Source organism: Pelophylax lessonae, assembly GCF_965119305.1.
Source record: "Pelophylax lessonae genome assembly, chromosome: 1".
NCBI classification, from domain to species: domain Eukaryota; kingdom Metazoa; phylum Chordata; class Amphibia; order Anura; family Ranidae; genus Pelophylax; species Pelophylax lessonae.
Window position 1 is genome coordinate 669880063 of NC_138768.1, and position 12381 is coordinate 669892443.

At 45.6% G+C, this 12381-nt stretch overlaps 1 protein-coding gene across 1 annotated transcript in view; it reads right to left on the reverse strand.

Annotated features, from left to right (window-relative positions):
- The window catches only part of GATB (glutamyl-tRNA amidotransferase subunit B), a 249958-nt gene that overhangs the window by 82410 nt on the left and 155167 nt on the right, over positions 1-12381 (reverse strand). Inside the window, exons 8-9 of the mRNA XM_082243457.1 lie at positions 11090-11134; positions 158-347 (exon numbers count right to left, since the gene is read on the reverse strand). Of these exons, the coding sequence (XP_082099583.1) occupies positions 158-347; positions 11090-11134 (235 nt within the window). The remainder of the gene's footprint in view (positions 1-157; positions 348-11089; positions 11135-12381) is intronic.

The following is a 12381-nucleotide window of genomic DNA, read 5'->3' on the forward strand; positions in this document are numbered from 1 at the left end:
GGCTCATTTTCTCTTCCTCAATTACTTGTTTGAAAACTAAGTCATAATGTAAAATAGGCAAAACTTTTGTTCTTTTGGTAATTTTTAAAAAACATCTGTCTCTTATTAATACATTAGTATAATCTTCAGAGCACTGACCAGCTCAAAAGAAACTTACCACTAGAACAAAACTGTGCTCAGGCAATATCCCATGTTCTTCAACAAGTCTTTCTCTGGTGACACTTGGAAGTTCTGGCAACATTTCTTTTATTGAGTCTATATTTATAACTTGACTGGCATCCACATGATTTGGTAAAGTCTTGTTATCATAAAGTATCAGTGGGGGAAGGTTTGGTTCGGGCATAAACCTTTAGAGAACACAGAACATTTTAAATGCAAAAAACAAAAAGAAATTTAAAGTTATAATTAGACAGTTTTTTTTTTACCATAATATTAGTCACTAAATTCTCTACTAAGCCCCCTGCTCACTCAGTATGTGTTTTGTAATGCACTTCACATACCTAAATAGTTGCAGTAACATGACTGTTAAAGCAACATGTAGATGATAAGGAGAATATGTGCTGCAATGCACATTTACAACTAGGATGCACTCAAATACCTGAAATTTGTAAGACTAGAGTTGAGCTTTACAGGCAGTCCCCGAGTTACAAACATTAAACTTACATACGACTCCTACTTACAAACAGTGGGAGACAACAGAAGGTGAGAAGAAATCTACCCCTAGGAAGCGAAATTCATTCCTGTAGGAGTTATCATGGGAAAAATGTTCTCCACTGAAGCTTAATCACTAATTATTGTTTCCACAACAACCCAGAATTTATAAAATCCAATTGTCACATAGACAGAAAGCGAGGTAAAATCTTCTAAACAGGGGCACAGATAGCAAAACAAACATTACAGGGGTGTTCCTATCCTAAAAGTTTTTTGGCTGGAATAAGCTTTAAAAAATATACCTGTTCCAACTTACAGTATCTCACAGAGTACACCCCTCACATTTTTGTAAATATTTTATTATATCTTTTCATGTGACAAGACTGAAGAAATGACACTTTGCTACAATGTAAAGTACAGCTTGAATAACATTGTAAATTTGCTGTCCCCTCACAATAACTTAACACACAGCCATTAATGTCTAAACCGCTGGCAACCAAAGTGAGTACACCCCTAGGTGAAAATGTCCAAATTTGGCCCAATTATCCATTTTCCCTCCCCCAGTGTCATGTGACTCGTTAGAGTTACAAGGCCTCAGGTGTGAATGGGAAGCAGGTGTGTTAAATTTGGTGTTATCGCTCTCACTCTCTCATACTGGTCACTGGAAGTTCAACATGGCACCTAATGGCAAAGAACTCTCTGAGGATCTGAAAAAAAGAACTGTTGCCCTACATAAAGATGGCCTAGGCTATACGATGATTGCCAAGACCCTGGAACTGAGCTGCAGCACGGTGGCCAAGACCACACAGAGGTTTAACAGGACAGGTTCCACTCAAAACAGGCCTCGCCATGGTCGACCAAAGCAGTTGAGTGCACATGCTCAGCGTCATATCCAGAGGTTGTCTTTGGGAAAAAGACGTGTGAGTGCTGCCAGCATTGCTGCAGAGGTTGAAGGGGTGGGGGTTAGCCTGTCAGTCCTCAGACCATACGCCGCACACTGCATCAAATTGGTCTGCATGGCTGTCATCCCAGAAGAAAGCCTCTTCTAAAGATGATGCACAAGAAAAGCCCGTAAACAGTTTGCTGACGACAAACAGACTAAGGACATGGATTGCTGGAATCATGTCCTGTAGTCTGATGAGACCAAGATAAACTTATTTGGTTCAGAAGGTGTCAAGCGTGTGTGGCGGCAACTAGGTGAGGAGTGCAAAGATAAGTGTGTCCTGCCTACAATCAAAGTGTCATAGTCTGGGGCTGTATGAGTGCTGCTGTGACATGAATGCCAAAATGTACTGTGACATACTGAAGCAAACAGTTTGCTGAAGACAAGTAGACTTAGGACATGGATTACTGGAACCAGGTCCTGTGGTCTGATAAAACCAAGATAAACTTATTTGGTTCAGATGGTGTCATGGTGTGGCGGCAACCAGGTGAGGAGTACAAAGACAAGTGTGTCTTGTCTACAGTCAAGCATGGTGGTGGGTGTGTCATTGTCTGGGGCTGCATGAATGCTGCCGGCAGAGGGGAGCTACAGTTCATTGAGGAAACCATGAATGCCAACATGTACTGTTACATACTGAAGCAGAGCATGATCCCCTCCCTTCGGAGATTGGGCCGCAGGGCAGTATTCCACCATGATAATGACCCCAAACATACCTCCAAGACAACCACTGCTTTGATAAAGAAGCTGAGGGTAAAGGTGATAGACTGGCTAAGCATATATCCAGAACTAAACCCTATTGAGCATCTGTGGGGCATCCTCAAACAGAAGGTGGAGAAGCGCAAGGTCTCTAACATCCATCAGCTCAGTAATGTCGTCATGGAGAAGTGGAAGAGGACTCCAGTGGCAACCTGTGAAGCTCTGGTGAACTCCATGCCCAAGAGGGTTAAGGCAGCGCTGGAAAATAATGGTGGTCACACAAAATATTGACACTTTGGGCCCAATTTGGACATTTTAACTTAAGGGTGTACTCACTTTTGTTGTAAGTGCTTTAGACATTAATGGCTGTGTGTTGAGTTATTTTGAGGGGACAGCAAATTTACACTGTTATACAAGCTGTACACTCACTACTTTACATTGTAGCAAAGTGTCATTTCTTGAGTGCTGTCACATGAAAAGATATAATAAAATATTCACAAAAATGTGAGGGTTGTACTCACTTTTGTGACATACTGTACATACAAATTCAACTTAAGAACAAACCTACAGAATCCATCTTGTTTGTAACCCGGGGACTGCCTGTAAAACGAGGACATAAAAAATAGTATTTTTAGGGCTCTTTCACACAGGCGGACCGTTCAGATCTGCCTGTCTGTTTTTTTGACGGATCTGAACGGTCCCCCCATACATCCCTATGGGGCATCGGATGTCAGCAGAGACATGTCCGCTGACATCCGATCCGATCCGTCAAATTTGGACGGAAGGAAACCCTATTTTCCATCCATCCAGCGGATCGGATGAGAACGGACCGACGGGCCGTTCCCATCCGATTCCCCCATAGAGATGTATGGGCAACTGAAGCTGTCCTCCACCTGCTATGCGGGGATCGGCGGATCGATCCCCCGCTGAGATAAACGGAGTCCGTCCGACGGACCGACAGTGTAAAAGGGGCCTTATACTTACTGTAAAAGCCATTTCTCGAAGTTCATTGACTGACACAGCGCTCCATATTCAGAACCATCGGGTTATATCACGCCCTACAGGAGTAGGACACTAGGCAGAAAAAAGACTTGGCTATGCCTATGGGCAGTCCTAGCTGGTATATATCCCCTTCCATGCTATAGGCCTTCAGTTTAGTAACAAGCAGCGTCAGAAGTACCAAATCTCCATAGAGGTGTCAATAAACTCAGAAATGGATTTTACGGTAAGTACAAAAATCCTATTTTGTCATTTGTTCATTGACAGACACAGCGCTCCATATTCAGAACCAGAGGGACATCCCCAAGGAGTGCCAAACATGAGGAATGGGACAACAAAAAAATTCCAAGGTTTAACACAAGAGCCAAATAGGTAACAGGAGCTCAACGAAAAAACAACTGGAGCCCAACCTGAACAATACACCTCTAAAGAGGGAACAAACCCTCTAAACACATCCACCTTGTAGAAATTAGCAAAAGTGTGCACCGATGACCAAGCAGCCACCTTGCAAACCCGCACGAGTAGAGTGCGCATTTACAGGGAAAGGAGGAACCTGACCCTTGATAGAATATCTGAGCGGCCATCTGTCTGATCCATCTGAAAATGATCGCAATAGAAGCAGACAGCCCTTTTCTTGGCACGTCCGTGATCACAAACAGTGAGCCTGACCTCCAAAAATACTCTGTGGCTGCCAGATACACCCGAACCACATCCAGGGCATGCAAGCAAATTCCTTGGGATGTGTGGGTCTGGGACACAGGGAATGCAACACAATGTCTTCAATCAAATGGAAGTCAGAGACCACCATAGAAAGGAACAACGGGCGTGGACAAAGAACAACCCTATCTTTGTGGACGACCAGATAGAAGGTACAACAAGATAACGCCCCCAGTTCCGACACCCTGCGAACAGAGGTGATGGCCACCGAAAATCTACCTTCTGAGACAGCGTAAGCAGGGGAATCTCCTGAATAATTTCAAAGGGAGGCTTTTAAAGAACTGAGAGCACCATGTTCCCACGGAGGTAGAGGAGACCGTACCGGCAGGGTCAAGTGTCGAACCCCTTGATTAAAAGTACACACCAATGAATGCGTGGCTAGGGGTTGCTGAAAGAAGGCCACCAAGGCAGACACCTGACCCTTGATGGTACCTAAGGCTATCTTCCGCTCAACACCTCAATGTAGGAAGGTTAAAATCCAAGCCACTGAAAAAGAATGGGGATGAACACCGATCGACTCACACCATGAAATGTATGCTTTCCACGTATGATGGTAAATCTTTCTAGAGGTAGACTTCCTAGCCTTCAGCAGAATCAGAATCAACCCAGGCAAACCTCTATCCATCAGCACCTGGTTTTCAACAGCCAGGCTGTCAAAGCCAATGACTGTAAAGCAGGATAAAAAGATCGGTCCTTGGGACAGCAGGTCCTCCCTGAGAGGCAGTCTCCAAGGAACGTTGGCGATCAATCACACTAAGCTGGCGTAACATGACTGTCGAGGTCAGTCCGGGGCCACCAGAATGACCGGAATCCCTTCGGCCTCGATTCTGCGCAGCAGCCACGGAAAAAACTTGATAGAAGGGAAAAATGGATTTTTGTAAAATCTTACCGTAAAATCCTTTTCTCTTAAGCTCATTGACAGACGTAGTCCTCCTTGATTAATATCAACTCGGGTTATACTGCCCTCTACAGGAGTAGGACTAGACAGGAAAGAAAACGTTCTGGCCACACCCTAGGGGCAGTCCCAGAGGGTATATCCTCTCACTTCCTGCTACAGCAAATCAATTATGTCACAAAGCAGTGTTTAGAGAATTTAACCCAACCCAACTCAAAAACAGAGGGGCGGGTACTACGTCTGTCAATGAGCTTAAGAGAAAAGGATTTTACGGTAAGATTTTACAAAAATCCATTTTTCTCTGTCACTCATTGACAGACGTAGTCCTCCTTGATTAATATCAACTCGGGACGTCCCAAAGCAGTGCCACAAATGAGGGGTGGGAAAATGGAAATCAAAATCCAATCTAGAAGGCCCAACCGGTGCCAACTATAAGTTTTTCTAAAAAAATCCTGCCAGGACCGAAGATCCTAGCAAGGAATCTAGGTCCTTACTCCTAACTAGACAGAAAAAAACTGATTTGCTGTAGCAGGAAGTGAGAGGATATACCTTCTGGGACTGCCCCTAGGGTGTGGCCAGAATGTTTTCTTTCCTGTCTAGTCCTACTCCTGTAGAGGGCAGTATAACCCGAGTTGATATTAATCAAGGAGGACTACGTCTGTCAATGAGCGACAGAGAAAGCATAGATTAGATGATACTGGCCCCACCAGAGCATCTGTGATGTCCAAACAGACATATAGGATAACACATGTCCAGATTAAGGAACCACTTCCCTTGGTGCAACGTCTGCCGACTGAGATAGTCCACCTGCCAGTTTTCCACTTCTGGAATGTGTACAGCGGAGAGGGCCAGGACAAATCATTCTGCCCACCGCAGAATGGCCGCTTCTTCAAGAGCTGCAAACACACTTTTTGTACCACCTTGGCGATTGACATAAGCCAACGCCGTGGCATTGTCTGACTGGATCCGTACTGGGAACCCCCAGAGCCGATCTGTCGAGTGATCCAGGCACAGCATGATCACCCGAAGTTCCAAGACATTGACCGATAGTGAGGATTCCTCCAGTGTCCCACAACCCTGAGCGGAGCTCAGTCCCAGGACACCTCCCCACCTGGACAGACTGGCATTCATAGTCACCACTGTCTAATACAAGGGGACTAAAGAATTGCCCTGTCGAAGACCCGGAAAGCGAAGCCACCAAACCAGGGAAACCCTGGTTTCTCGGCTCAGCCAGATCTGATTGCCCAGAGAATTTGGGCACTTGTCCCATTTCACCAGGATCTCCCTTGGAGGGACCTCGTATGGAACTGTGCAAATGGAACCGCCTTGAAGGTAAACACCATTAGGCCCAGCACCCGCATGCAAGTTTGGAGAGAGGGCCACCTGCTGGACAGCAATAGATGAATCACAGCATGCATCTTCTGGAGTTTGTCCAGAGAAAGGGACACTCTGGCTAGAGCTGAATCTAGAGTCAGACCCAGATAATCCAATTTTCCGGATGGAATCAGAGCAGACTTATGGTAGTTTAGAAGCCAACCAAACTCTTTCAGGGTCTGTATAGTGATCTCCACGTCATCCATCAAGGCAGGAGAGGATTCCACTCACAGGAGGAGGTCTTCCAGGTAGCCCAGTACCACAATCCCCTGCTGATGTAGCAGCACCAAAACCGGGGCAAGCACTTTTCTGAAGACCCGATGAGTGGAGGCGAGACCAAAGGGTAACACCACGAACTGATAGTGCTCCTCTCCCACAGCAAAACAGGATTGTTGGGCACATATTGGAATGTGCAAGAAAGCATCATTGATGTTGATAGAGGCTAGAAAATCCCCCTGATGTAGGGATGCCACTACCGTGTGAATGGACTCCATTCTGAATTTCTGTACCCGGATAAAGCAGTTAAGGGCCTTGAGGACCAGAATCGGACTGACCTTGCCCTCCTTTTTTGGGACCGTAAACCTTGAAACTGCTCCAATATCGTAACCAGGACAATCACACCCTGAAGCAACAGGTTCTGCACTGCCCTGAAGAGAGCTTGCAATCGGTCCGGGGACAGACGTACATTGGAAGAAAATAATCTTTTCGGAGGGCAAGAACGAAATTCTATTTTGTAACTGGACAGAATCACTACCTGGACCCATTTATCGTTTACCAAGGAGGTCCAAGGGCCTGGAAACCAACAAAGACATCAACCTACCCCAGGCATAGGTGAGGGCGCACCTTCATGCTGAAGGAGCTTTGTTTGTGGGTCTAGAGAATCCCACTTTCGGCTTGCCAGACCAGGGCCACTTGGAACCTCCCGAGGAGGGCTTGTAGGGTTTTGAACCCTTGTCAGAGGACCCTGAGGGAGGAAAAAAACTTTTTGTGTGCCGAGAAAGAAGGGCTGCATCTACGACTAAGTTCTTTACCCTTCCCAGACTGTGGAAGAAAGGTATTCTTCCCCCCCGGTGAGACTCTTAATGATGTCATCCTGGGTAGCCCCAAACAGGTGATCACCTTGAAAGGGCAAATCAGTCAGAGCTTTTTTTTTTTTTTTTTTTTTTTTAGAAGTCTGATCCGCAGACCAACATTTAAGCCACAACACATGCCTAAGCACCAATTCTGAAGCAGATAGCTTAGAAATCAAGGGAGCCGTGTCCAAAGAGGCATCACAGACAAATTGCAGTCCTTGGGCCAATTGGTCTGCCAACTCAACAAAGGCCGGGGAATCTGTTCGTCCCACAGATCATGGCACAAAAGGTTAGCCAACTCAGTTAGTGTTTGTAACACCAGGGCAATGGCCTACCTCAGGGCCGAACCAGCAATAGTGAACATATTGCGGGCCACAGACTCCACTTTTTTGTTAGACGGATGCTTAAAGGCCAGGGGTTCCTACACTGGAATCATGATTGCTTTGTCCAGCCTGGACACAGGAGGGTCCACCACTGGTGGTACAGCCCAGCAGGGTGGTCCACGTCCACGGCAGCAGAGTCAGATTCAGGGTCTGACAAGACAAGGCTAACTCAGCCTGGGAAACAAAAGGACTCCAGGACCGCCGTCAGTGCATCAATGGAGGGGCTGGGACCCCGAGGGGCCTGCTGCTTCCGAGAGGGGGTCAGGTGGGGAAACATGCTCCTGAGACTCCATAAGGTAAAGGGGGAACCGACTAGCAAAAAGTGTCTAGCACCACTAGTGGACTCACCCACCGAAGGCACTGCACCTATATCACTACAGGGGTACCCGAAGGCAGAGCACCCCACAACCTGCAGCAGAGAGAGGGAGGGACCCCACCAGAACTCACCACCCCACCAGAGTAGCACCAGTCTGCACTAGAGATAAACCAGCATCCGCGTGCGGCATCTAAGGGAAAAGGAAACCCAGGAGTCGACACCAAGGGAAAAGGAGGAGTCCCCACAGCCATAATCGTCGCCCAGAGGCTCCACGTGTACATCGGACCAACCAAACATGGCCCTCGAACTACACAAACATGGCCACCGGCATAGAGAATCACAGAGGCCCCAAATCAATCATGCCGACCACAGAAAAGTGGCAAACACACGGCACCCACAAGGCTCCCAGGGATCCAGGAGGGACCCCTGGAGCCCAGGCCACATCCACAATGGACGGGGGGATCCGGACACAGGACCACAAACAACAGACAGAGCCCACCGCAGCCGGGAAGTCCGTCCCATTGGCGGCATGCCCACCCACCCACAGGTACAGCTACCACTGCGCTACCTTGGGGGGGGGGGGGGTACAAAAATGGTCCATAGGGACCACCAAAACAGAGGGGGTCTGGGAGAAAGGAGAGGATCCCACAGGTCTGACCGTTTCAGGGGGGTGCTCACGTCCACCACAAACCGCATCCAGGGGGAGAGAGGGGGGGGGACATCGTACTCACCATACCACGGAACCAGGCACGTACCACTCCAGGCAGAACCTCCTCACCTTCAAAATGGGGGGCTGTGAGCCAGGATGAATGCTGCGACATGGGCCAAGACCCAGTCGTATGCCAGCCCCTGTCCAGTAGGGCTGTGTTGCAACCAACCTATCACGGAGCTCTGGACTGCGCATGCTCGCTGGTCAGACTGGGGGGACCACTGGAACTACCTATCTAGCCCATCACCCAGCAGTTGATTGTAGATCTCATGGGGAAAAAAACAGGAGAAAAAATGCCATTAAAAGGAAAAAAATTGACAGGACTAAAGATCCTGGCAGGGAACTAGGTCCTTACTCCTGACTAGGCAGACAAAAACTGTAGGCCTATAGCAGAGAGGGGGATGTATACAAGCTAGGACTAGCCTGGTGTAGCCAAATCTTTTTTCTGCCTAGTGTCCTACTCCTGTAGGGGTTGATATTACCCTACGGTTCTGAATATGGAATGCTGTATCCGTCAATGAACACAAGAGAAAAGAGATTTTGACTTACCTACAAATGCCTTATCTTGGAATACAGTACAGAGCTTGTATTCATAGACCACGACTTAATATGGGCTACCTTCAGGTGATTAAACACTGGCCAGAAAAACTTTGCTAAGGCCGTTCCTACTGTATGACCACATAACCCCACCCACTTTGTGAGGCTCCAGTTTTAATGCAAGCAAAAAACAGTGATTACAGAAGACAGAGGGGAGAGTCCTGTGCTCTGTACTATTCTCCAAGATAAAAGATTCCCATTATCTTAAAAAGTGTCACTAAAGGCAAATTTGTTTTTTTTTTTTTTGCATTGGAGTGGAGAGGTATTTGAATTATTTTAAAGCCTAGTACACACCACTATTTTTTTTGTCATTAAACCCAGCTAAACCTGACAGCTCAGATCTGAGCCATTGTACTAACAATTTGATGTTAGTACAGCGTTCTCCCCTGCTGTGCTATTGTGTTCTGACAGGGGGACAGCCCTCCCGGCAGAACACTCTGGTCAGCGCTCTCAGTCATTGGCTGAGAGTGCTGACTGGGAGCCTGTCAGCAGACCTTTTTTTGGTCATGAGCTGAATGCCCAGCTTCTGTCAGACCACCAGCTGTATCTATTGAACCGGCCGACATTTGGCTCCTGTATACTAGGCTTTAGGTTTTATTGCTGTCAGTGCCAACTTTAGAGAGATTCACCCTATATTGGTCCTGTAAAAGAAAATTCTAAATTTGGGGGTCACATCAAAACAGGAATAGAAAGGGTATCTTACAATGGAGACACTAGTTCTGGTGACACTTTTTGAGGATCTCCTTTACTGCCTGTTTTGGTGATGGGACAGAAAGTGAAGAGAAATCTCTGAGATGAGCCTATAACCCTTTTTCTATTAATAGCCAGGAACCAGTCCCAAAATACAAGAACAGCCTGTCCTACCTTATCCACATTGCTGGAACTGTTAGAGTTCCAGGCTCTGATCATCACAGTAGGTCTTCAGTGTCTGGGAACCAGACCATGACCTGGACCTGTAAAGCAACCTGTGGCTAACTACACACATTGCACTTATTATCAAGTCAAGTGCTTAGCGCAGTATCTGTGTCTGAAGCAATCATTACAGGCCTGCCTCACACACAGGGGCCTGAAAACATTCCCCAAGGTACAGCTCCGAGGGGGACCAATCTGGAAATTTCTTGATAGTCCAGAGTAATAAGTAGATCTTGATAGAAGTGTCAGAATAAAAAAAAGCTTCTCAAAAAATGAAGAGATCCATCAGATAAGGACACTAGCAAAAAACAGGATTATTTCGGAGTGGGTAAAGATATACGAGCATGTAGTAGGGCGGCCCTAACAAAGTTTAGTTTGTCAGTGTCTAATCACATGAAAGTAGTCTGCAGTTAACCCATTGGCCTATGACTGCAAGTCTGGTGTCCTGTACTGTATGAATAAAATAGAATGTATTCAATTTAGGCAGTCTGCATATTTGAAATGTATTGATACCATATAATTAAAGAAAAAGGAACAAAAACTCCAGACTGTGGATTTCTAAAGCATACAACTGGTGAATATAAATGAATGTATATTTTTAAAGTATGAATCCCGAACAAACCAAGGAAAGTGATTAAACAGTTAGGAGCACATGCTGCTATTGCACAGTTACAGAAATATTGCAAATACATGAGAAATACTTAAACACCCTTTGTTATCTATCTACATACATCAGGCCTCCAGCTGCTGTAAACGCAAAAAAAAAAAAAAAAGACGATAAATGTTTTGAAAATTATTAAACCAAGCGAAAAGTATGCACTTACCGGTAATCTTGCTTTCCTTCCTTGTCCCTCATAGGTATGGTGGTGCTTAAAAAAGTGCAAAACAGCAAATAATTTAATTAGCAGAAGAAGATATTTTTTAGTTGCTGTTCTAATGACAATTCTGGACCAAACAAATAATGATAAAGAAAAGCTGGCAAGGAAAGAGAATATAATGATAACAGGAAATGAAAAAGAAGAAAATTTTTCAAGTGAATGAGTATATTAAAGGGGATCTGTTGCTAAGAGTCTGTGTGACTTTAACTGATTTTACAATGTAATACTACATGAATTGCTGGATAATCATGTTAAATAACCATGTACTCTCTCTCGAGGCTAAAACCATTGTTATAAAAATATTAGTAACATTTCTAGAACTTGCATTACAACACACATCTAATACAGAAACTACAGTCTTTATTTTATAACGCACGGAGACAAACCCTTTTTTTATCCTATACCGATAAAGGTTGGACAAAACAAGAGTACAAGTCTGTCAAAAACTACAGCGAGGGTCGCACATCTATGTTGGTTACAGGCAGTCAACAGGTACAGATACACAGCAGAGACGCTTCCAAAGCTCATACCCCTAAAGCCTCGTACACACGTACCGATCGTCGGCCGAACGATCGGCCGTCTTTTGTCCAGGGCTGTCGTGTCTGTTGAAAACTGCAAAAGACTGCACACGAATTTTGTCGGCCAACAACAGCCGACTGCAGAAGTGATGTCATTTGATGGTTAACTTTCCTTGTCTTTTTTCTTTTCTGAGCATGCCCAGTCTTGCTAATCTGCTGTCTGTCGGCCAAAATCTGTACTGACTGGCAAACAATCGGCCGTTCTGGTGTTGGCCAACAAAAATTTTAATGCTTGCACGACAGATTCTGTTCAGCCGAAAATGCGCTGTCTGCTGTCGGAAGCATCATACTAACAAGCCTACAATCGGCCGATCGGTCGTCGGCCGAATATTTACGGCCGACAATCGGTACGTGTGTACGGGGCATAATTGATTGGGGAACTCTAGCTTTGGCTCAGTAGGTCATGCCTAAGAGATCACTATGTCCCCAAAGAAAGCAAGGGTGCATCTCTGCAGCTGCAGGCAGGGGACAGGATTTTATATTCAAGCTGTGGCTGTTTTTTTTAAGGAAAACTAACTGTAAAGACTGTTCATGATTTCTTTTTTTTTTTTTTAATGCACCTGGGATGTATTTTTGGTTATTCAAATTGAAGGTTTATTTGGGTTTTAAATTACCCAATTACAAGCAAGCATTACAGTTATATGTCTAGTTATAACATCA